This window comes from Somniosus microcephalus, unplaced genomic scaffold (genome assembly GCF_052327205.1).
Source record: "Somniosus microcephalus isolate GS21.2 unplaced genomic scaffold, FLI_Smic_1.0 unresolved_chr1, whole genome shotgun sequence".
NCBI lineage: Eukaryota > Metazoa > Chordata > Chondrichthyes > Squaliformes > Somniosidae > Somniosus > Somniosus microcephalus.
The window spans coordinates 168,209,782-168,236,550 of record NW_028225179.1 but is presented as its reverse complement, the minus strand read 5'-3'; the positions used below and the strand labels follow the sequence as shown (position 1 = coordinate 168,236,550).

Sequence of the window (26,769 nt, the reverse complement as noted above, 5' to 3'; positions counted from 1 at the left end):
CGAGTACAGGAACAAGGATGTCTTGCTGCAGCTGTACAGGGCCTTGGTGAGACCACATCTTGAGTATTGTGTGCAGTTTTGGTCGCCTTATCTGAGGAAGGATGTTCTCGCCATGGAAGGAGTTCAGTGAAGATTCACCAGACTGATACCTGGGATGGCAGGAATGACGTATGAGGAGAGATTGGGTCGATTGGGCTTATACTCGCTGGAGTTTAGAAGAATGAGAGGGGATCTCGTTGAAACTTATAAAATTCTAACAGGACTAGACAGACTAGATGCAGGAAGGATGTTCCTGATGGTCGGGGAGTCCAGAACCAGGGGTCACAGTCTAAGGATAAGGGGTAGGCCATTTAGGACTGAGATGAGGAGGAATTTCTTCACCCAGAGAGTGGTGAACCTGTGGAATTCTCTGCCACAGAAGCCGGTGGAGGCCAATTCATTAAATACATTCAAGAAGGAGTTGGATATATTTCTTGAGGCTAAAGGGATCAAGGGATATGGGGAGAAGGCAGGGACAGGGTACTGAATTTGGATGATCAGCCATGATCTCATTAAATGGCGGAGCAGGCTCGAGGGGCCGAATGGCCGACTCCTGCTCCTATCTTCTATGTTTCTATGTCTGTCAACGGGTGTCATTGTGCTCATCCAAAACTCTTCTGCCCATAACCAACTCGCCCCAAGTCCCGTTCACCCATTAACCCCCCCCCGGTGCTGGCTGACCTACGCTGGCTCTTGATCCGACAAGGCCAGATTTATCGAGTTGTGGAATCTGAACACGCCACCTCTGGGTTACGAATCCAGTGCCATAACCACTGGACTACACCACAAACAAGTTAAGAGAACCCCATGTACAAGGAGCTGCAGGAGCGAAAGTCACAGCAGTGGCTGCATGCCCAGAGTGTCGAGCCTGGTCTTCAGGGTGACTACTGGCTTATCCTGTACCAAAGACAGCAACATTCAGCACACTGTGTGACAAAGGGAGGCGCCAAGACGTGGCCAGTGTGCCTCGTCAATTCTGCTGCATTTCTAGACAGCAACTGTCCCTCAAAGCTGGTGAATAATTCAAATTATGGCAACTTTAAAAAATTTTTAAAGCAATACTAGCATTAAAAGATCAAAATAGAAGGAGGTAGACAACGACGTCAGCCACAGCAATCGTCTGCCTGGCTGGAGTGCTCATCCTACTCCGCTGTACTGCTGATACACAATTTATACAGTACCCGTGGGACGTAGCCGTAGCACAATAAACAAATGCGGCTCGTTTCTAACCTGCCAATACCCCTGGGTACACCACCTGAAAGACCAGCTCGAACTCGATTGCAGGCGTCCAGTTTGAACACAGGACCCAGTCTACACCGAGGAGACAATGCCAGTAACTATTAACAAAAGCTGTCCCGCTGGCTCGCCCACCTCGAAGGCAAGGGCTCCAGATACAAACCGTCAGCGCCTCGGTCGGCCAATGATTTGACACAGGGGAAAACTGGCAGAGTGGGAATTTTCCAAACTTTGCCCTTACAACTTATAATGCAGGAAATGTGAGGTTATTCACTTTGGTAGGACGAAAAGAAAAATAATATTTTCAATGGTGAGAAACTATTAAATGTTGGGTGTCTGGGGGTCTGGGTGTTCAGGGGGACCTGGGTGCCTGGGGTGTCCGGGGGTCCTTGTACAGGAATCAAAAGTTAACATGCGGGTACAGCAAGCAATTAGGAAAGCAAATAATATGCTGGCCTTTATTGCAAGAGGATTGGAGTATAAGAGTAAAGATTTCTTACTGCAATTATACAGGGTCTTGGTGAGACCACACCTGGAGTATTGTGTACAGTTTTGGTCTCCTTACCAAGGAAGGATATACTTACCATAGAGGGAGTGCAACGAAGGTTCACCAGACTGATTCCTGGGATTGTCCTATCAGGAGAGATTGAGTAGACTAGGCCTATATTCTCTAGAGTTTAGAAGAATGAGAGGTGATCTCATTGAAACGTACAAAATTCTTACAGGGCTTGACAGGGTAGATGCAGAGAGGATGTTTCCCCTGACTGGGGAGTCTAGAACCAGGGGTCACAGTCTCGGAATAAGGGGTCGGCCATTTAGGACTGAGATGAGAAGTTTCTTCACTCAGAGGGCGGTGAATCTTTGGAATTCTCGACCCCAGAGGGCTGTGGAGGCTCCGTCGTATTTTGGACACTAAGTGAAATCAAGGGATATGGAGATCGGGCGGGAAAGTGGATTTGAGGTCGAAGATCAGCCATGATCTTACTGAATGGCGGAGCAGGCTCGAGGGGCTGTATGGCCTACTCCTGCTCCTATTTATGTTTTTATGTTCTGAACCAATGCTCTACAAGGCCTGCAGCTGTTCAGTAATGGAACTGCAACATAAATTACAGGCCCTATAAAGAATGGACTATGTAAGCCATGTGGCCAGTTCCAACAATAAACCCCCGTTAGGCAGACTGAAGACAGCACCCAGGTATTGCTGCGGGACTCCAGACACAGCGACGGACAAGCTACTCAATGGCACTGTCCACCCCGACAGCACTGGACCCAACCACCAGTCAGTCAGTTCAAAGATCCCAACTCCCAGGAATGAAGCTGCACTCACCGTGGACCGTGCGGAGTTGCGGCCAGTCCAAGCAGCGACAAAGTCCGGAAGGGAACTCGGGTTGAAGCTGCTTCCATGGTCGCAGTGTGGGAAAGTCAAGACAGCTGCTGCTGGGAAAAGCTCCCAGAAAGGGACAAGCAGTCCTCCACTTGCCCATTACTCGCCCTGGTTACCCCTCAGAATATAGAGCAAAAGACTTTCCAGAGTGTCGTTTGGCAAACAACAAATCGAGAGCACAACTTTCACCGAAACTTTGCGGCACCAACGGTTCTCTGTTTTACAATCCAGTACTCACGGGCAGAGGAACAAAAAGATTTGTTGCTGGAAGGACCTCGATAGGCTACCCTTCCAAAGGCAGGATAGTCAAAGATGACCGGTGTGGGGGAAGGGGGGTGTATAACCCAGTGGAGTGCTGGAATCGCCATGGGGACGCTCTGCGGCAGACACTGAATGAAGATGCCTCTCCTCTCAAAGTTCCGATCCAGTGGTAGCAGAAAAAAAACTTTCATTTCTACAGGGCCTTCCACGACCACCGGGCGTCTCAAAGTGCTTTACAGCCAATGAAGTACTTTTGGAGTGTTGTCACAGTTATAATGTAGGAAACGCGGCAGCCAATCTGCGCACAGCAAGCTCCCACAAACAGCAATGTGATAATGACCAGATAATCTGTTTTTTGTTATGTTGATTGAGGGATAAATATTGGCCAGGACACCGGGGAGAACTCCCCTGTTCTTCTTCGAAATAGTGCAGTGGGGTCTTTTACATCCACCTGAGAGAGCAGACGGGGCTTCGGTTTAATGTCTCATCTGAAAGACGGCACCTCGAGTGCAGCATTCCCTCGGTACTGAACCTCCGACAGTGCAGCATTCCCTCGGTACTGAACCTCCGACAGTGCGGCACTCCCTCGGTACTGAACCTCCGACAGTGCGGCACTCCCTCGGTACTGAACCTCCGACAGTGCGGCATTCCCTCGGTACTGAACCTCCGACAGTGCAGCATTCCCTCGGTACTGAACCTCCGACAGTGCAGCATTCCCTCGGTACTGAACCTCCGACAGTGCAGCATTCCCTCGGTACTGAACCTCCGACGGTGCAGCACTCCCTCAGTACTGCCCCTCCGACAGTGCGGCATTCCCTCGGTACTGAACCTCCAACGGTGCAGCACTCCCTCAGTACTGCCCCTCCGACAGTGCAGCATTCCCTCGGTACTGAACCTCCGACAGTGCGGCACTCCCTCGGTACTGAACCTCCGACAGTGCAGCATTCCCTCGGTACTGAACCTCCGACGGTGCAGCACTCCCTCAGTACTGCCCCTCCGACAGTGCAGCATTCCCTCGGTACTGAACCTCCGACAGTGCGGCACTCCCTCGGTACTGAACCTCCGACGGTGCAGCACTCCCTCAGTACTGCCCCTCCGACAGTGCGGCATTCCCTCGGTACTGAACCTCCGACAGTGCGGCACTCCCTCAGTACTGAACCTCCGACAGTGCGGCACTCCCTCAGTACTGCCCCTCCGACAGTGCGGCACTCCCTCGGTACTGAACCTCCGACAGTGCAGCATTCCCTCGGTACTGAACCTCCGACAGTGCGGCACTCCCTCAGTACTGCCCCTCCGACAGTGCAGCATTCCCTCGGTACTGAACCTCCGACAGTGCGGCATTCCCTCGGTACTGAACCTCCGACAGTGCGGCATTCCCTCAGTACTGAACCTCCGACAGTGCGGCATTCCCTCGGTACTGAACCTCCGACAGTGCAGCATTCCCTCGGTACTGAACCTCCGACAGTGCGGCACTCCCTCAGTACTACCCCTCCGATTGTGCGGCATTCCCTCAGTACTGCCCCTCCGACAGTGCGGCATTCCCTCAGTACTGCCCCTCCGACAGTGCGGCACTCCCTCAGTACTGAACCTCCGACAGTGCGGCACTCCCTCAGTACTGCCCCTCAGATTGTGCGGCATTCCCTCAGTACTGCCCCTCCGACAGTGCGGCACTCCCTCAGTACTACCCCTCCGATTGTGCGGCATTCCCTCAGTACTGCCCCTCCGACAGTGCGGCACTCCCTCAGTACTGAACCTCCGACAGTGCGGCATTCCCTCAGTACTGCCCCTCCGACAGTGCGGCACTCCCTCAGTACTGAATCTCCGACAGTGCGGCACTCCCTCAGTACTGAACCTCCGACAGTGCGGCACTCCCTCAGTACTGAATCTCCGACAGTGCGGCATTCCCTCGGTACTGAACCTCCGACAGTGCGGCACTCCCTCAGTACTGACCCTCCGATTGTGCGGCATTCCCTCAGTACTGCCCCTCCGACAGTGCGGCACTCCCTCAGTACTACCCCTCCGATTGTGCGGCACTCTCAGTACTGCCCCTCCGACAGTGCGGGGCCCCCTCAGTACTGCCCCTCCGACAGTGCAGCGCTCCCTCACCGACAGTGCGGCACTCCCTCAGCAGTGACCCTCCGACAGTGTAGCGCTCCCTCAGTAATGCCCCTCCGACAATGCAGCGCTTCCTCAGCACTGCCCCTCCGACAGTGCAGCGCTCCCTCAGCACTGACCCTCCGACAGTGTAGCGCTCCCTCAGTAATGCCCCTCCGACAATGCAGCGCTTCCTCAGCACTGCCCCTCCGACAGTGCGGGGCCCCCTCAGTACTGCCCCTCCGACAGTGCAGCGCTCCCTCACCGACAGTGCGGCACTCCCTCAGCACTGACCCTCCGACAGTGTAGCGCTCCCTCAGTACTGCCCCTCCGACAATGCAGCGCTTCCTCAGCACTGCACTGGGAGTGTCAGCCTAGATTTGTGTGCTCAAGTCCCTGGAGTGGGAATTCAACCCACAATCTTCTGGCTCAGAGGCGAGTATGCTACCCACTAAGCCACAGCGGACACAGGAAGCGGAAAGGTGAACTTTTACATTAATAACTCGGGGTGGGAAGAGGCTCTACATGGAACATCCGTCCCCAGACCAGTGCTTGGGCAGCACCTCTCGAGGACAGTAACTGGAACAAGGCACAAGTGAGGAGTGTAATGGAATTCTCTCCACTTGTCTGGATGAGTGCAGCTTCAACAACACTCAAGAAGCTCGACACCATCCAGGACAAAGCAGCCCGCTTGATTGGCACCCCATCCACCACCTTAAACATTCACTCCCTCCACCACCGGCGCACGGTGGCTGCAGTGTGGACCAGCTACAAGATGCACTGCAGCAACTCGCCAAGGCTTCTTCGGCAGCACCTCCCAAACCCGCGACCTCTTCCACCTAGAAGGCAGCAGGCGCATGGGAACACCACCACCTCCAAGTCACACACCATCCTGACTTTCCTTCATCGTCGCTGGGTCAAAAATCCTGGAACTCCCTCCCCAACAGCACTGTGGGAGCACCTTCACCACACGGACTGCAGCGGTTCAGGAAGTCAGCTCACCACCACCACCTCGAGGGCAACTAGGGATGGGCAATAAATGCTGGCCTCGTCATCCCGTGAATGAATCATTTAAAAAAAATTAACCATGCACACTTGGAAGTGTACAGGTGGATGCTATAATATAGGATCATATTCTGAAAAATACACTTCTCCTGTACATCTGGATGTGGGGTTTTGCAGAGTGTTACAATACTCTAACACCAACACCTTTTTTTACACCATCACCTAACTGCCATCAACCTCTGATTAAGGTTTGCAAGAGCAAATGATATCGCAGAACAAGAATTAGGCAATTGGGTATTGAAGGGCTCAGCATTTCACAGCAAGTGTCCAGAACAAGAGTTTCGTGGAACAACAGAAAATGCTGGAAATACTCAGCAGGCCCGGGCAGCATCGAGGAGAGAGAAACCGAGTTAACGTTTCAGGTCTGGGACCCTTCATCAGAACTGGAAAAAGCTGGAGATGGAACAGATATGAATCAGGTGCAGAGAGCAGGGAGGGGGTGAGAGGGGAGGAAGGAATTGAAGGAATATTCTGTGCTATGGTAAGAGGCAGGAAAGAAAAAATGTTGCAAATGGGGATGACAAAATTCACAGCATGAAAAATGGGAGCAAGGGTTATAATCTGAAATTGTTGAACTCGATGTTGAGCCCGGCAGGCTGTAAAGTGCCTAATCGAAAGATGAGGTGCTGTTCCTCGAGCTTACGCTGAGCTTCATTGGAACAGTGTAAGAGGCCGAGGACAGAGAGATCAGAGTGGGAATGGAGCGGAGAATTAAAGTGACAGGCGACCAGAAGCTCGGGGTCACCCTTACAGACTGAACGGAGGTGTTCCGCAAATTGGTCGCCCAATCTGTGTTTGGTCTCCCCAATGTAGAGGAGACCGCACCGTGAGCAGCGAATACAGTATACTAGATTGCAAGAAGTACAAGTAAATCGCTGTTTCACCTGGAAGGGGTGTTTGGGGCCCTGGACAGTGGGAAGGGAGGAGGTAAAAGAGGTGTTGCATCTCCTGCGCTTGCACGGGAAGGTGCCAGGTGAAGGAGAAGGGCTGTTAGGGGTGATTGAGGAGTGGACCAGGGTGTGGCGGAGGGAGCGGTCCCTTCGGAATGCTGAAAGGGGAGGTGAGGGGAAGATGTGTTTGGTGGTGGGATCACGTTGGAGGTAGCGGAAATGGCGGAGGATGATCCGTTGAATGTGGAGGCTGGTGGGGTGAAAGGTGAGGACAAGGGGAACCCTATCGTGGTTCTGGGAGGGAGGGGAAGGGGTGAGAGCAGAAGTGTGGGAAATGGAACGGACACTGTCGAGGGCCGTGTCAACCACGGTAGAGGGGAATCCTCGGTTGAGGAAAAAGGAAGACGTGTCGGAAGCACTGGTGTACAAGCCTACTGATTCATTCTCCCCGTGTTTGCGTGGGTTTCCTCCGGGTGCTCCGGTTTCCTCCCACAGTCCAAAGATGTGCGGGTTAGGTTGATTGGCTATGATAAATTGACCCTTAGTGTTAGGGGGATTAAATACGTGGGGTTACGGGGATAGGGTGGGATATGTGTTGGTGTAGGGGTTACGGGCATCGGGTGGGATATGTGTCGGTGCAGGCTTGATGGGCCGAAATGGCCTCTATCTGCACTGTGGGGTTTCTGTGATTCGCACAGCTACCTGGACTACACTTCCTCCCACCCCGCTTCCTGTAAGGACTCTATTCCATTCTCCCAGTTTCTCCGTCTCCGCCACGTCTGCTCCGACGATGCCACCTTCCACACCAGTGCTTCCGACATGTCTTCCTTTTTCCTCAACCGAGGATTCCCCTCTACCGTGGTTGACACGGCCCTCGACCGTGTCTGTTCCATTTCCCACACTTCTGCTCTCACCCCTTCCCCTCCCTCCCAGAACCACGACAGGGTTCCCCTTGTCCTCACCTTTCACCCCACCAGCCTCCGCATTCAACGGATCATCCTCCACCATTTCCGCTACCTCCAACGTGATCCCACCACCAAACACATCTTCCCCTCCCCTCCCCTTTCAGCATTCCGAAGGGACCGCTCCCTCCGAGACACCCTGGTCCACTCCTCAATCACCCTCAACACCCCTTCCCCTGGCACCTTCCCGTGCAAGCGCAGGAGATGCAACACATGCCCTTTTACCTCCTCCCTTCCCACTGTCCAGGGCCCCAAACACCCCTTCCAGGTGAAACAGCGATTTACTTGTACTTCTCGCAATTTAATATACTGTATTCGCTGCTCACGATGCGGTCTCCTCTACATTGGGGAGACCAAACGCAGATTGGGCGACCGCTTTGCGGAACACCTCCGTTCAGTCCGTAAGGGTGACCCTGAGCTTCCGGTCGCCTGTCACTTGAATTCTCCACTTCACTCCCACTCTGACCTCGGCCTATTACACTGTTCCAATGAAGCTCGAAGAACAGCACCTCATCTTTCAATTAGGCACTTTACAGCCTGCCGGACTCAACATTGAGTTCAACAATTTCAGATAATAACCCCTGCCCCCATTTTTCATGCTGTATTATTTTGTCATCCCCATTTGCAACATTTTAATCTTTCCTGCCTCTTACAAAAGCACAGAATATTCCTTCAATTCCTTCCTCCCCTCCCCCCGGTCTCTGCACCTGTTTAATATCTGTTCCATCTCCAGCTTTTTCCAGTTCTGATGAAGGGTCCCAGGCCTGAAACGTTAACTCTGTTTCTCTCTCCACAGATGCTGCCTGGCCTGCTGAGTATTTCCAGCATTTTCTGTTGTTATTTCAGATTTCTAGCATCCGCAGTATTTTGCTATTGTAGAAGAGTTTCACGGAGCTTGTTGCTGGAGACCTGGTGTAATTCATGCAGTTTCACAAAAGAAGCAATCAGCTTCATTCAGATTTTCTCTCGCTCTTCCACACAACTTTCTGATCCGTTTCTGGCACCTGAGGTTTAAACTGAATGTCAGCCTGGGAGATTTACTGGGGAATATTTCAACCATTAAAGAATACGTGCACTTTTCGGGGCTGGGGTGGCGGGGGGAGTTGCTAATTGGACATTTTGGGATCTGGGCGATAATTCAGAGCACCTTTGGGAAGCTGCAGCTTGCGAGCAGCAAGTTAATATCCCAATCCAGTCATTATTCATAAAACCCGTTTGTGACCCTCTTCAAACAGCGGCAACTCCCACCCGACACAGACAACAGTGTTACTCATCAAAGCCGCACAAGCAACAAGACACGCAACTTAATGAACCCCAAAGTCTTCTAAATTAATTATGGCTTCCTTTTGAAACAGTAACAGATCACCTCTCGATCCTCAACTTCCTGTTAAAGTGAGTAAAAGAAATGGGCAGCTTGAAAATAAGTCTGGGTACAAGAAAGTAGGAAATCTTACAAAGTCGCTTTCACCTTGGATACTCCAGAGGAGCAGCTATTAAAGCGATCGACTGGTCAGAAGGCCAACTGCAGGGCACAGACCTGGGCCGTACTGCTGATCATTTCTACTACCGAGGGCAGGGGTCAGTGGAATGTGCAAAGAGACGTCTTCGAGGGAAATGGTTTGAGGGGCGAGCAATGCGGAACTGGAAAGGAGAGATGAACTTGTGCAACTAGTTGAACAGGGTTAGTGCCCACAGCTGTAAAAATCCCAAATAAATAGCAGCAGGCTCGAGGGACCGTACGCTATTTGGCCCCTCGAGCCAGCTCCACCGTTCAATAAGATCGTGGCTGATCTGCAAACCTCAACTCCACTTTCCCGCCCGATCCCTCGATTTGCTTAATATCCAAAAATCTATCGACCTCCGCCTTGAATATACTCAACGACGGAGCCTCCACAGCCCTCTGGGGCCGAGAATTCCAAAGATTCACCACCCTCTGAGTGAAGAAATTCCTCCTCATCTCAGTCCTAAATGGCCGACCCCTTATTCTGAGACTGTGACCCCTGGTTCTAGACTCCCCAGCCCGGGGAAACATCCTCCCAGGTCAAGCCCCTTAAGAATTTTATGTTTCAAGGAGATCACCTCTCGTTCTAAACTCTAGAGAATATAGGCCTAGTCTACTCAATCTGTCCTCATAGGACAATCCCCCCAGCCCAGGAACCAGTCTGGTGAACCTTCGTTGCACTCCCTCTATGGCAAGTATATCCTTCCTTAGCTAAGGAGACCAAAACTGTACACAATACTCCAGGTGTGGTCTCACCAGGGCCCTAAATAATTGCAATAAGACGTCTTTACTTTTATACTCCAATCCCTTTGTAATAAAGGCCAACACACCATTTGTTCTCCTAATTGTGTATGTTTCCCTACCATTTTATCGCATTCTCAAATACACTGACCCCCTTGCCCCCACCACATCCCGCCTGCTTTCCTTTTCCTCAACAAATTCACCTCTCTCCTTCCTTCCTTCCGCCTGCCCCGCCACCCCCACCCCCCCCAACCTCGCCCCAGATGTCTCCTGAAGTTTTCAACAGATGGTTTTAGTCATTGTGTGCGCAAGCAGTCATTGGGAACAACTGAGCATAGCACAGACAAGATAGGAAGCTACTTCTACCCTGCCTCCTCCTGTTCCAGTCCGTGGCCGACAGTGTCACCGGTTGGATTGGGAGCGTGCGACAGTCCAGGCACCGCGAATCGATGGCACGTTGTAATTTTTGCGGGAGAAGGTAGCCACAGCTGCTGTCGCCTCCTCGGTGTCTGGGGCAGACCCACAAAACCAACCGAGACAGTTAGTGCAAGATCTGTACAGAGTATTGTCTGGTTCAAGGAACACCGACAACGGGGAAAAACTCTCTGGCCGCTTCACTCAGCAGCAGTAACTCGCCTCTCAATTTGCAGCACAGAGAAGGATGGAAACGAACAAAACTTTCTACTTACTGTTTCTCCACAGCTTCCCCTCGCTTAATTTTCTTTGCAACTGGTGTATCGCTTAGATCAACAGAGTCTTTCTTTTTTCCATTTACTGCAGTTAAACAAATGTCTGGACTGCGTCTATCAGTTTCCAACATATCCAAACTCTCCTTCTTGATAACAAGCCTTCTGTCCAAGTTTGTATCATCGCTTGTGGTCAAAGATTTGGGCTCAAAATAGGGCGAAGTTTCTGCATCACACTTCTTGTGTGCAGACAAATTGTTTGTTACCTTGTCCTCATCGGCTGAAATATCCTCGAGTGGTTCGGAGGGAGCTTTGGGGCTCAGTTTCACGATCTGGGTGTCCAGTTTCTGCCCACTGGAGTCTGCCCGCTTTCTCTTTGCACGCCTCACCGGTGGTTCCCTTTTCACTCCCTCGTGGTCGGACGCTGCAGGGCTAGCCTCGTCGCTTCCAATTCCTTCTCCCACAGCACATACAGGACTGTCCGCGACGGCGGATTGGTCCCGTTTGCTTGCCGCACAGGCAGGGCTCCTCGCACCAGCAGATCCAACACCTTCCTCCACTGTACTGACTGCCCCGCTCTCGCTGCTCGATCCGATTCCTTCCTCCACCTTATTGACTGCCCTGCTCTCGCTGCTCGATCCAATTCCTTCCTCCACAGGGGGAACTGCCCCACCCTCATTGCTTGAGCCAACTCCTTCCTCCACAATGTGCACAGAGCGACTGCCATCATCACCCCCAGCTTTCTCTCCTGCAGTGCTCTCACTTTCATTGTTACATTCGAGCTGGTCCTGTGTCGTGCAGACAGGGCTACTCTCATTATTGGAGCCAACATCTCCCTCAGCAGTGCAGACGGTGTCTGATCCCACGCCTTCTACTTGGCCTTCAACCGATTCAGCGTCTTCACTGTCATCATCTGAAGAGGGAGCAGAAATTTCAGACTGATCCTCCACCTCTTCAACCTCACTGCCTTCTGCTTTCTCATCTGAAATGCAATTTAACGGTGCAATTAGATTCCAAGGAAAACAGTGGTAACTGCTTTAAACTGCTAACGAAGGCCAGTGCTGGTAAACGGGACGCTGTAGGCATTGCATTCATGGCTAAAGCAGGTGATAACCACGGGGGAGTTGCTCTTTCAACTATCATCCTTTGTCTCTTTACCTGTCCTATTACCATCTCGTCTCGCCTTGAATCTCTCTTAACCTCACACACCTTCCCTTTTGTTCTTTCAGCCCCTCCCCCATTTCCCAGCCCCACACTTGCTTTTTAATCGGTTTCATTTCCTGCCCTTTTTTCCTCAGTTCTGACGAAGGGTTTCGACCTGAAACGTTAACTCGGTTTCTCTCTCCACGGATGTTGCCCTGGCCTGAGTATTTCCAGCATTTTATGTTGTTATTTTGCTCTTTCAACTAGTTAGATCACGTTATATTTGAAATATTTAATCGCAAAATACATAATTTAGGCTGAACCTTTACTAAAATTTCAGAGCAATCTTTAGTTGAAAGAAGTATTTTCTTCCTAATTATGCCATCCAAACTCAGCCCTCCGACCCAAGAATGAATAGGTGCTCAGCAAGGTGCATGTAGTCAAGACACTGAGGTAGGGAATGGGTCATCCGTAACATGGGGGAAGGACTAATCCCATGAGGGGTCTCCTGTGCACACCAGTCGTGTTTCAGTGGAATCCTAACAGAGCACAACCTCTCAATCACGTCCATTCTGAAAAGCTTTGTGGAAAGGCAGGTCATGCCTGACTGAAGTGTTTGAAGAGGTGACTAAAGTGGTGGACAGGGGAATGTCTATGGATGTTCTTTATATGGACTTCCACAAGGCATTTGATAAAGTCCCACATACGAGACTGTTAGCCAAGGCAGAAGCCCTCGGAATTGAGGGCAAATTATTGACCTGGTTAGGAAGTGGGCTGAGCGACAGGAGACAGGCAGTAGGGATAATGGGTAGAACACAGAAACACAGGAGCAGGAGTCGGCCCCATTCAATATCATGGCTGATCCTCTCTCTGCCATATTCCCGCTCTCTCCCCATACCCCTTGATGCTTTTTGTGTCTAGAAATCTATCTACCTCCTCATTAACTATATTCAGTGACTTGGCCTCCACAGCCTTCTGTGGTAGAGAATTCCACAGGTTCACCGCCCTCTGAGTGAAGAAATTTCTCATCGCAGTCCTAAATGTCCTACCCTGTAGGTACTCAAATTGGCAGGAGGTGACCAGTGGTGGCCCGCAGGGATCTGTGTTGGGGCCTCAACTATTTATTGACGACTTAGATGATGGCATAGAAAGTCATGTATCCAAATTTGCCGATGACACTAAGACAGGCGGCGTTGTAGACAGTGTAGCTGAAAGCATAAAATTACAAAGTGATAGACAGATTAAGTGAATAGGCAAAACTGTGGCAAATGGATTTCAATGTGAGCAAATGTGAGGTCATCCACTTTGGACCTATAAAAGGATCGAACAGGGGACTTTCTAAATGGTGAAAGGCTAAAAACGGTGGAGGTCCAAAGAGACTTGGGGGGTCCAGTTACATCGATCATTAAAATATCATGAACAGGTACAGAAAATAATCAAAAAGGCGAATGGGATGCTGGCCTTTATATCGAGAGGACTAGAATACAAGGGGGTAGAAGTTATGCTGCAGCTGTACAAAACCCTGGTTAGACCACACCTGGAGCACTGTGAGCAGTTCTGGGCATCACACCTTAGGAAGGATATATTGGCCTTGGAGGGAGTGCAGCGTAGGTTTACCAGAATGATACCTGGACTTCAAGGGTTAAGTTACGAGGAGGGATTACACAAATTAGGGTTGTATTCCCTGGAATTTAGAAAGTTAAGGGGTGATCTGATCGAAGTTTTCAGGGTATTAAGGGGAACAGATAGGGTAGATAGAGAGAAACTATTTCTGCTGGTTGGGGAGTCTAGGACTGGGGGCAGAGTCTAAAAATTAGAGCCAGACCTTTCAGGAGTGAAATTAGGAAACACTTCTACACACAAAGGGTGGTAGAAGTTTGGAACTCTCTTCCGCAAACAGCAATTGATGCGAGATCAATTGTTAATTTTAAATCTGAGATTGATAGGTTTTTGTTAACCAAAGGTATTAAGGGATATGGGCCAAAGGCGGGTGTATGGAGTTAGGTCACAGATCAGCCATGATCTCATTGAATGGTGGAACAGGCTCGAGGGGCTGAATGGCCTCCTCCTGCTCCCATGTTCCTAAGCTGGGTCCTTGCACCTTGCTGTCCAAATATCTGGGCTCGAATGGGTCCCTCCAATCTTCACTCTCTCGGCTTGTCGGAATTGACCGTTACGAAGCAACACTACACCCAAGCCCAAACTAATGCATCGGGAAAATGATATTCCCTTTTTCCACAGCCACTATCCAGGCCGCTTCCCCCGAGAAGATGGAAAGAGTTGGGTTTTAAGCTGTGGAAAGCAGTCAGTCAGAGATGGCACAACTTTAGTCCCCATTCCCACTCTCGAGTGTTCGCCAATGCCCAACACATTTAATCAAAGACAATCCCAAAAGGTAGCGGGTAGTGGGCAGAAGCTAAATACTTTCCAGGTCTAGAGTCCAGAGGGTGCGGGGGGGGTGGGGTTTTAAAGACATTTGGACAAATTTATTTACAGAATTTCCCGAGTCCTTTATACAAGGCAGCTCCTAGACTGACACACTCGGAGGAAACTGCCTCTAAAATGTGCAACACTGCAATTACACCCTCCCCCTCCCCCCCAACAACTGAAGCTGCTGCAGTACTGCCACCTCTGGTGGGAGGGTGCGATTAGTGTGACAGTTACACAGGCAATTTCAATTACAGGAAACTCTTTGGTATCCGGCACCGACGGGTTGCCAGTTAATCAAAAATTCTGGATGACGGAGAGGGTTATATACCGAGGCTATTTTTAACAAAGAAAAATTTAAAAAATCAAGAAATGTGCAGTATACAGTAATTGGGTACTCACCCACAGAATGTGGTGTTAAATGGATGGTGGAAGATGCTTGATTAAGTACAGGACTGCCAGTTGAGGGTAATTCAATGCAATGACTACCGGCAGTGTGGGAGACACACAGTCCCCCTGTAAAATGGTGGATCAGAAGAGACTACCGGCAGCGTGGGAGACACACAGTACCCCTGTAAAATGGCGGATCAGAAGAGACTACCGGCAGCGTGGGAGACACACAGTACCCCTGTAAAATGGCGGATCAGAAGAGACTACCGGCAGCGTGGGAGACACACAGTACCCCTGTAAAATGGCGGATCAGAAGAGACTACCGGCAGCGTGGGAGACACACAGTACCCCTGTAAAATGGCAGATCATAAGTGACTACCGGCAGCGTGGGAGACACACAGTACCCCTGTAAAATGGAGGATCAGAAGAGACTACCGGCAGCGTGGGAGACACACAGTACCCCTGTAAAATGGCGGATCAGAAGAGACTCCCGGCAGCGTGGGAGACACACAGTACCCCTGTAAAATGGAGGATCAGAAGAGACTACCGGCAGCGCGGGAGACACACAGTACCCCTGTAAAATGGCGGATCAGAAGAGACTCCCGGCAGCGCGGGAGACACACAGTACCCCTGTAAAATGGAGGATCAGAAGAGACTACCGGCAGCGCGGGAGACACACAGTACCCCTGTAAAATGGAGGATCAGAAGAGACTCCCGGCAGCGTGGGAGACACACAGTACCCTGTAAAATGGAGGATCAGAAGAGACTCCCGGCAGTGTGGGAGACACACAGTACCCCTGTAAAATGGGGGATCAGAAGAGACGACCGGCAGCGTGGGAGACACACAGTACCCCTGTAAAATGGCGGATCAGAAGAGACTACCGGCAGCGTGGGAGACACACAGTACCCCTGTAAAATGGCGGATCAGAAGAGACTACCGGCAGCGTGGGAGACACACCGTACCCCTGTAAAATGGCGGATCAGAAGAGACTACCGGCAGCGTGGGAGACACACAGTACCCCTGTAAAATGGAGGATCAGAAGAAACTCCCGGCAGCGTGGGAGACACACAGTACCCCTGTAAAATGGAGGATCAGAAGAGACTACCGGCAGCGTGGGAGACACACAGTACCCCTGTAAAATGGAGGATCAGAAGAAACTAGCGGCAGCATGGGAGACACACAGTACCACTGTAAAATGGAGGATCAGAAGAGACTACCAGCAACGTGGGAGACACACAGTACCCCTGTAAAATGGTAGATCAGAAGAGACGACCGGCAGCGCGGGGGAGACACAGTACCCCTGTAAAATGGGAGATCAGAAGAGACTACCGGCAGCGCGGGAGACACACAGTACCCCTGTAAAATGGCAGATCAGAAGAGACTCCCGGCAGCGCGGGAGACACACAGAACCCCTGTAAAATGGAGGATCAGAAGAGACTCCCGGCAGCGCGGGAGACACACAGTACCCCTGTAAAATGGAGGATCAGAAGAGACTACCGGCAGCGCGGGAGACACACAGTACCCCTGTAAAATGGAGGATCAGAAGAGACTACCGGCAGCGTGGGAGACACACAGTACCCCTGTAAAATGGAGGATCAGAAGAGACTACCGGCAGCGCGGGAGACACACAGTGCCCCTGTAAAATGGCAGATCAGAAGAGACGACCGGCAGCGTGGGAGACACACAGTACCCCTGTAAAATGGAGGATCAGAAGAGACTACCGGCAGTGTGGGAGACACACAGTACCCCTGTAAAATGGCGGATCAGAAGAGACTGCCGGCAGTGTGGGAGACACACAGTACCCCTGTAAAATGGAGGATCAGAAGAGACTACCGGCAGCGTGGGAGACACACAGTACCCCTGTAAAATGGAGGATCAGAAGAGACTACCGGCAGCGTGGGAGACACACAGTACCCCTGTAAAATGGCAGATCAGAAGAGACTACCGGCAGCGCGGGAGACACACAGTACCCCTGTAAAATGGAGGATCAGAAGAGACTACCGGCAGCGCGGGAGACACACAGTGCCCCTGTAAAATGGCAGATCAGAAGAGACTACCGGCAGCGCGGGAGACACACAGTACCCCTGTAAAATGGAGGATCAGAAGAGACTACCGGCAGCGCGGGAGACACACAGTGCCCCTGTAAAATGGCAGATCAGAAGAGACTACCGGCAGCGTGGGAGACACACAGTACCCCTGTAAAATGGAGGATCAGAAGAGACTACAGGCAGCGCGGGAGACACACAGTACCCTGTAAAATGGCGGATCAGAAGAGACTACCGGCAGCACGGGAGACACACAGTACCCCTGTAAAATGGGGGATCAGAAGAGACGACCGGCAGCGTGGGAGTCACACACTACCCCTGTAAAATGGAGGATCAGAAGAAACTACCGGCAGCGTGGGAGACACACAGTCCCCCTGTAAAATGGAGGATCAGAAGAGACTACCGGCAGCGTGGGAGACACACAGTACCCCTGTAAAATGGCAGATCAGAAGAGACTCCCGGCAGCGTGGGAGACACACAGTACCCCTGTAAAATGGAGGATCAGAAGAGACTACCGGCAGTGTGGGAGACACACAGTGCCCCTGTAAAATGGCGGATCAGAAGAGACTACCGGCAGCGTGGGAGACACACAGTACCCCTGTAAAATGGCAGATCAGAAGAGACTCCCGGCAGCGTGGGAGACACACAGTACCCCTGTAAAATGGGGGATCAGAAGAGACTACCGGCAGCGTGGGAGACACACAGTACCCCTGTAAAATGGAGGATCAGAAGAGACTCCCGGCAGCGTGGGAGACACACAGTACCCCTGTAAAATGGCAGATCAGAAGAGACTCCCGGCAGCGTGGGAGACACACAGTACCCCTGTAAAATGGAGGATCAGAAGAGACTACCGGCAGTGTGGGAGACACACAGTCCCCCTGTAAAATGGAGGATCAGAAGAGACTACCGGCAGCGTGGGAGACACACAGTACCCCTGTAAAATGGCAGATCAGAAGAGACTCCCGGCAGCGTGGGAGACACACAGTACCCCTGTAAAATGGAGGATCAGAAGAGACTACCGGCAGTGTGGGAGACACACAGTGCCCCTGTAAAATGGCGGATCAGAAGAGACTACCGGCAGCGTGGGAGACACACAGTACCCCTGTAAAATGGCAGATCAGAAGAGACTACCGGCAGCGTGGGAGACACACAGTACCCCTGTAAAATGGCGGATCAGGAGAGACTACCAGCAGCGTGGGAGACACACAGTACCCCTGTAAAATGGAGGATCAGAAGAGACTACCGGCAGCGTGGGAGACACACAGTACCCCTGTAAAATGGAGGATCAGAAGAGACTACCGGCAGCGTGGGAGACACACAGTACCCCTGTAAAATGGCGGATCAGAAGAGACTCCCGGCAGCGTGGGAGACACACAGTACCCCTGTAAAATGGCGGATCAGAAGAGACGACCGGCAGCGTGGGAGACACACAGTACCCCTGTAAAATGGAGGATCAGAAGAGACTACCGGCAGCGTGGGAGACACACAGTACCCCTGTAAATTGGCGGATCAGAAGAGACTACCGGCAGCGTGGGAGACACACAGTACCCCTGTAAAATGGCGGATCAGAAGAGACTACCGGCAGCGTGGGAGACACACAGTACCCCTGTAAAATGGCGGATCAGAAAAGACTACCGGCAGCGTGGGAGACACACAGTACCCCTGTAAAATGGCGGATCAGAAGAGACTACCGGCAGCGTGGGAGACACACAGTACCCCTGTAAAATGGCGGATCAGAAGAGACTACCGGCAGCGTGGGAGACACACAGTACCCCTGTAAAATGGCAGATCAGAAGAGACTCCCGGCAGCGTGGGAGACACACAGTACCCCTGTAAAATGGCAGATCAGAAGAGACTACCGGCAGCACGGGAGACACACCGTACCCCTGTAAAATGGCAGATCAGAAGAGACTCCCGGCAGCGTGGGAGACACACAGTACCCCTGTAAAATGGAGGATCAGAAGAGACTACCGGCAGCGCGGGAGACACACAGTACCCCTGTAAAATGGAGGATCAGAAGAGACTACCGGCAGCGTGGGAGACATACAGTACCCCTGTAAAATGGAGGATCAGAAGAGACTACCGGCAGCGTGGGAGACACACAGTACCCCTGTAAAATGGAGGATCAGAAGAGACTACCGGCAGCGTGGGAGACACACAGTACCCCTGTAAAATGGGGGATCAGAAGAGACTACCGGCAGCGCGGGAGACACACAGTACCCCTGTAAAATGGCGGATCAGAAGAGACTACCGGCAGCGTGGGAGACACACCGTACCCCTGTAAAATGGAGGATCAGAAGAGACTACCGGCAGCGTGGGAGACACACAGTACCCCTGTAAAATGGAGGATCAGAAGAGACTACCGGCAGCGTGGGAGACACTCAGTACCCCTGTAAAATGGCAGATCAGAAGAGACTACCGGCAGCGTGGGAGACACACCGTACCCCTGTAAAATGGAGGATCAGAAGAGACTACCGGCAGCGTGGGAGACACACAGTACCCCTGTAAAATGGCAGATCAGAAGAGACTCCCGGCAGCGTGGGAGACACACAGTACCCCTGTAAAATGGAGGATCAGGAGAGACTACCGGCAGCGTGGGAGACACACAGTACCCCTGTAAAATGGAGGATCAGAAGAGACTCCCGGCAGCGTGGGAGACACACAGTACCCCTGTAAAATGGCAGATCAGAAGAGACTACCGGCAGCGTGGGAGACACACCGTACCCCTGTAAAATGGCGGATCAGAAGAGACTACCGGCAACGTGGGAGACACACAGTACCCCTGTAAAATGGCAGATCAGAAGAGACTCCCGGCAGCGTGGGAGACACACAGTACCCCTGTAAAATGGAGGATCAGAAGAGACTACCGGCAGTGTGGGAGACACACAGTACCCCTGTAAAATGGCGGATCAGAAGAGACTCCCGGCAGCGCGGGAGACACACAGTACCCCTGTAAAATGGAGGATCAGAAGAGACTACCGGCAGCGTGGGAGACACACAGTACCCCTGTAAAATGGCAGATCAGAAGAGACTACCGGCAGCGTGGGAGACACACAGTACCCCTGTAAAATGGAGGATCAGAAGAGACTACCGGCAGTGTGGGAGACACACAGTACCCCTGTAAAATGGAGGATCAGAAGAGACTACCGGCAGTGTGGGAGACACACAGTACCCCTGTAAAATGGCGGATCAGAAGAGACTACCGGCAGCGTGGGAGACGCACAGTACCCCTGTAAAATGGCAGATCAGAAAAGACTCCCGGCAGCGTGGGAGACACACAGTACCCCTGTAAAATGGCGGATCAGAAGAGACTACCGGCAGCGTGGGAGACACACAGTACCCCTGTAAAATGGCGGATCAGAAGAGACTCCCGGCAGCGTGGGAGACACACAGTACCCCTGTAAAATAGCGGATCAGAAGAGACTACCGGCAGCGTGGGAGACGCACAGTACCCCTGTAAAATGGCAGATCAGAAGAGACTCCCGGCAGCGTGGGAGACACACAGTACCCCTGTAAAATGGCAGATCAGAAGAGACTCCCGGCAGCGTGGGAGACACACAGTACCCCTGTAAAATGGAGGATCAGAAGAGACTACCGGCAGCGTGGGAGACACACAGTACCCCTGTAAAATGGCAGATCAGAAGAGACTACCGGCAGCGTGGGAGACACACAGTACCCCTGTAAAATGGCAGATCAGAAGAGACTCCCGGCAGCGTGGGAGACACACAGTACCCCTGTAAAATGGAGGATCAGAAGAGACTACCGGCAGCGTGGGAGACACACAGTACCCCTGTAAAATGGCAGATCAGAAGAGACTCCCGGCAGCGTGGGAGACACACAGTACCCCTGTAAAATGGAGGATCAGAAGAGACTACCGGCAGCGTGGGAGACACACAGTACCCCTGTAAAATGGAGGATCAGAAGAGACTACCGGCAGCGTGGGAGACACACAGTACCCCTGTAAAATGGCGGATCAGGAGACACTACCGGCAGCGTGGGAGACACACAGTACCCCTGTAAAATGGCAGATCAGAAGAGACTACCGGCAGCGTGGGAGACACACAGTACCCCTGTAAAATGGAGGATCAGAAGAGACTACCGGCAGCGTGGGAGACACACAGTACCCCTGTAAAATGGCAGATCAGAAGAGACTACCGGCAGCGCGGGAGACACACAGTACCCCTGTAAAATGGAGGATCAGAAGAGACTACCGGCAGCGCGGGAGACACACAGTGCCCCTGTAAAATGGCAGATCAGAAGAGACTACCGGCAGCGCGGGAGACACACAGTACCCCTGTAAAATGGAGGATCAGAAGAGACTACCGGCAGCGCGGGAGACACACAGTGCCCCTGTAAAATGGCAGATCAGAAGAGACTACCGGCAGCGTGGGAGACACACAGTACCCCTGTAAAATGGAGGATCAGAAGAGACTACAGGCAGCGCGGGAGACACACAGTACCCTGTAAAATGGCGGATCAGAAGAGACTACCGGCAGCACGGGAGACACACAGTACCCCTGTAAAATGGGGGATCAGAAGAGACGACCGGCAGCGTGGGAGTCACACACTACCCCTGTAAAATGGAGGATCAGAAGAAACTACCGGCAGCGTGGGAGACACACAGTCCCCCTGTAAAATGGAGGATCAGAAGAGACTACCGGCAGCGTGGGAGACACACAGTACCCCTGTAAAATGGCAGATCAGAAGAGACTCCCGGCAGCGTGGGAGACACACAGTACCCCTGTAAAATGGAGGATCAGAAGAGACTACCGGCAGTGTGGGAGACACACAGTGCCCCTGTAAAATGGCGGATCAGAAGAGACTACCGGCAGCGTGGGAGACACACAGTACCCCTGTAAAATGGCAGATCAGAAGAGACTCCCGGCAGCGTGGGAGACACACAGTACCCCTGTAAAATGGGGGATCAGAAGAGACTACCGGCAGCGTGGGAGACACACAGTACCCCTGTAAAATGGAGGATCAGAAGAGACTACCGGCAGCGCGGGAGACACACAGTACCCCTGTAAAATGGCAGATCAGAAGAGACTCCCGGCAGCGTGGGAGACACACAGTACCCCTGTAAAATGGAGGATCAGAAGAGACTACCGGCAGTGTGGGAGACACACAGTCCCCCTGTAAAATGGAGGATCAGAAGAGACTACCGGCAGCGTGGGAGACACACAGTACCCCTGTAAAATGGCAGATCAGAAGAGACTCCCGGCAGCGTGGGAGACACACAGTACCCCTGTAAAATGGAGGATCAGAAGAGACTACCGGCAGTGTGGGAGACACACAGTGCCCCTGTAAAATGGCGGATCAGAAGAGACTACCGGCAGCGTGGGAGACACACAGTACCCCTGTAAAATGGCAGATCAGAAGAGACTACCGGCAGCGTGGGAGACACACAGTACCCCTGTAAAATGGCGGATCAGGAGAGACTACCAGCAGCGTGGGAGACACACAGTACCCCTGTAAAATGGAGGATCAGAAGAGACTACCGGCAGCGTGGGAGACACACAGTACCCCTGTAAAATGGAGGATCAGAAGAGACTACCGGCAGCGTGGGAGACACACAGTACCCCTGTAAAATGGCGGATCAGAAGAGACTCCCGGCAGCGTGGGAGACACACAGTACCCCTGTAAAATGGCGGATCAGAAGAGACGACCGGCAGCGTGGGAGACACACAGTACCCCTGTAAAATGGAGGATCAGAAGAGACTACCGGCAGCGTGGGAGACACACAGTACCCCTGTAAATTGGCGGATCAGAAGAGACTACCGGCAGCGTGGGAGACACACAGTACCCCTGTAAAATGGCGGATCAGAAGAGACTACCGGCAGCGTGGGAGACACACAGTACCCCTGTAAAATGGCGGATCAGAAAAGACTACCGGCAGCGTGGGAGACACACAGTACCCCTGTAAAATGGCGGATCAGAAGAGACTACCGGCAGCGTGGGAGACACACAGTACCCCTGTAAAATGGCGGATCAGAAGAGACTACCGGCAGCGTGGGAGACACACAGTACCCCTGTAAAATGGCAGATCAGAAGAGACTCCCGGCAGCGTGGGAGACACACAGTACCCCTGTAAAATGGCAGATCAGAAGAGACTACCGGCAGCACGGGAGACACACCGTACCCCTGTAAAATGGCAGATCAGAAGAGACTCCCGGCAGCGTGGGAGACACACAGTACCCCTGTAAAATGGAGGATCAGAAGAGACTACCGGCAGCGCGGGAGACACACAGTACCCCTGTAAAATGGAGGATCAGAAGAGACTACCGGCAGCGTGGGAGACATACAGTACCCCTGTAAAATGGAGGATCAGAAGAGACTACCGGCAGCGTGGGAGACACACAGTACCCCTGTAAAATGGAGGATCAGAAGAGACTACCGGCAGCGTGGGAGACACACAGTACCCCTGTAAAATGGGGGATCAGAAGAGACTACCGGCAGCGCGGGAGACACACAGTACCCCTGTAAAATGGCGGATCAGAAGAGACTACCGGCAGCGTGGGAGACACACCGTACCCCTGTAAAATGGAGGATCAGAAGAGACTACCGGCAGCGTGGGAGACACACAGTACCCCTGTAAAATGGAGGATCAGAAGAGACTACCGGCAGCGTGGGAGACACTCAGTACCCCTGTAAAATGGCAGATCAGAAGAGACTACCGGCAGCGTGGGAGACACACCGTACCCCTGTAAAATGGAGGATCAGAAGAGACTACCGGCAGCGTGGGAGACACACAGTACCCCTGTAAAATGGCAGATCAGAAGAGACTCCCGGCAGCGTGGGAGACACACAGTACCCCTGTAAAATGGAGGATCAGGAGAGACTACCGGCAGCGTGGGAGACACACAGTACCCCTGTAAAATGGAGGATCAGAAGAGACTCCCGGCAGCGTGGGAGACACACAGTACCCCTGTAAAATGGCAGATCAGAAGAGACTACCGGCAGCGTGGGAGACACACCGTACCCCTGTAAAATGGCGGATCAGAAGAGACTACCGGCAACGTGGGAGACACACAGTACCCCTGTAAAATGGCAGATCAGAAGAGACTCCCGGCAGCGTGGGAGACACACAGTACCCCTGTAAAATGGAGGATCAGAAGAGACTACCGGCAGTGTGGGAGACACACAGTACCCCTGTAAAATGGCGGATCAGAAGAGACTCCCGGCAGCGCGGGAGACACACAGTACCCCTGTAAAATGGAGGATCAGAAGAGACTACCGGCAGCGTGGGAGACACACAGTACCCCTGTAAAATGGCAGATCAGAAGAGACTACCGGCAGCGTGGGAGACACACAGTACCCCTGTAAAATGGAGGATCAGAAGAGACTACCGGCAGTGTGGGAGACACACAGTACCCCTGTAAAATGGAGGATCAGAAGAGACTACCGGCAGTGTGGGAGACACACAGTACCCCTGTAAAATGGCGGATCAGAAGAGACTACCGGCAGCGTGGGAGACGCACAGTACCCCTGTAAAATGGCAGATCAGAAAAGACTCCCGGCAGCGTGGGAGACACACAGTACCCCTGTAAAATGGCGGATCAGAAGAGACTACCGGCAGCGTGGGAGACACACAGTACCCCTGTAAAATGGCGGATCAGAAGAGACTCCCGGCAGCGTGGGAGACACACAGTACCCCTGTAAAATAGCGGATCAGAAGAGACTACCGGCAGCGTGGGAGACGCACAGTACCCCTGTAAAATGGCAGATCAGAAGAGACTCCCGGCAGCGTGGGAGACACACAGTACCCCTGTAAAATGGCAGATCAGAAGAGACTCCCGGCAGCGTGGGAGACACACAGTACCCCTGTAAAATGGAGGATCAGAAGAGACTACCGGCAGCGTGGGAGACACACAGTACCCCTGTAAAATGGCAGATCAGAAGAGACTACCGGCAGCGTGGGAGACACACAGTACCCCTGTAAAATGGCAGATCAGAAGAGACTCCCGGCAGCGTGGGAGACACACAGTACCCCTGTAAAATGGAGGATCAGAAGAGACTACCGGCAGCGTGGGAGACACACAGTACCCCTGTAAAATGGCAGATCAGAAGAGACTCCCGGCAGCGTGGGAGACACACAGTACCCCTGTAAAATGGAGGATCAGAAGAGACTACCGGCAGCGTGGGAGACACACAGTACCCCTGTAAAATGGAGGATCAGAAGAGACTACCGGCAGCGTGGGAGACACACAGTACCCCTGTAAAATGGCGGATCAGGAGACACTACCGGCAGCGTGGGAGACACACAGTACCCCTGTAAAATGGCAGATCAGAAGAGACTCCCGGCAGCGTGGGAGACACACAGTACCCCTGTAAAATGGCGGATCAGAAGAGACTACCGGCAGCGTGGGAGACACACAGTACCGCTGTAAAATGGCGGATCAGAAGAGACTACCGGCAGCGTGGGAGACACACAGTACCCCTGTAAAATGGAGGATCAGAAGAGACTACCGGCAGCGTGGGAGACACACAGTACCCCTGTAAAATGGGGGATCAGAAGAGACTACCGGCAGCGCGGGAGACACACCGTACCCCTGTAAAATGGCAGATCAGAAGAGACTACCGGCAGTGTGGGAGACACACAGTACCCCTGTAAAATGGCAGGTCAGAAGAGACTCCCGGCAGCGTGGGAGACACACAGTACCCCTGTAAAATGGAGGATCAGGAGAGACTACCGGCAGCGTGGGAGACACACAGTACCCCTGTAAAATGGAGGATCAGAAGAGACTCCCGGCAGCGTGGGAGACACACAGTACCCCTGTAAAATGGCAGATCAGAAGAGACTCCCGGCAGCGTGGGAGACACACAGTACCCCTGTAAAATGGAGGATCAGAAGAGACTAGCGGCAGCGTGGGAGACACACCGTACCCCTGTAAAATGGCGGATCAGAAGAGACTCCCGGCAGCGCGGGAGACACACAGTACCCCTGTAAAATGGCGGATCAGAAGAGACTCCCGGCAGCGTGGGAGACACACAGTACCCCTGTAAAATGGAGGATCAGGAGAGACTCCCGGCAGCGTGGGAGACACACAGTACCCCTGTAAAATGGAGGATCAGAAGAGACTACCGGCAGTGTGGGAGACACACAGTACCCCTGTAAAATGGCAGATCAGAAGAGACTACCGGCAGCGTGGGAGACACACAGTACCCCTGTAAAATGGAGGATCAGAAGAGACTACCGGCAGCGCGGGAGACACACAGTACCCCTCAAAAATGGCGGATCAGAAGAGACTCCCGGCAGCGTGGGAGACACACAGTACCCCTGTAAAATGGAGGATCAGAAGAGACTACCGGCAGCGTGGGAGACACACAGTACCCCTGTAAAATGGCGGATCAGAAGAGACTCCCGGCAGCGCGGGAGAGTCAGACTCCTGTTATTGAGGTGTTCCGACTTCCGACAGCGCCAAGAAGCCAAGTGGTGACAGTTTGGAGAACTCCCCCCACTGACTAACTCGGCCACTGCGGGAGACTCGGCAACATTGCCGGTTATTGAGGTGTTGTTTTCGGAGTGAGAATTTTGCCGGTTAAGAGAGAATTCCGGATATTTAGGTGCCGTTTAAACGAGAGTTTCCTGGTATAAAGGGTGGACACGGGAATTTACAACGGAAATGTGAAAGGACAGAACCCCGGTCCAATTAATCCCCACCCTCTAACCCTGCTGCACCCTATGAATACACTGTCAACTCCCAGTGTGCAATGCCACAGGCAACTGGCAAGTTAAAGGAAAACATAAAAAGAAATTAACTGGAATTAAGGAAACTAGCATTCAAGAATGACACGTCAAAGCACATGAACATTGAAGAGCACTGACAGGTACAAGCACATTCATCTGTAATCTTAAACCAGCATCTTCAGTGTGGCTATGAAGCTGCAATTCACAGACTGAATG

General features: G+C 52.4%; 1 protein-coding gene across 3 annotated transcripts in view; it reads right to left on the bottom strand.

The window, feature by feature from the left end:
• daxx (death-domain associated protein) overlaps positions 1–26,769 on the bottom strand; it is a 63,808-nt gene that overhangs the window by 8,323 nt on the left and 28,716 nt on the right. For all 3 annotated transcript variants that reach the window (XM_085975320.1, XM_085975321.1, XM_085975322.1), the window contains one exon: positions 10,863–11,841. In XM_085975320.1, coding sequence (XP_085831446.1) covers positions 10,863–11,841 — 979 coding nt within the window. The remainder of the gene's footprint in view (positions 1–10,862; positions 11,842–26,769) is intronic.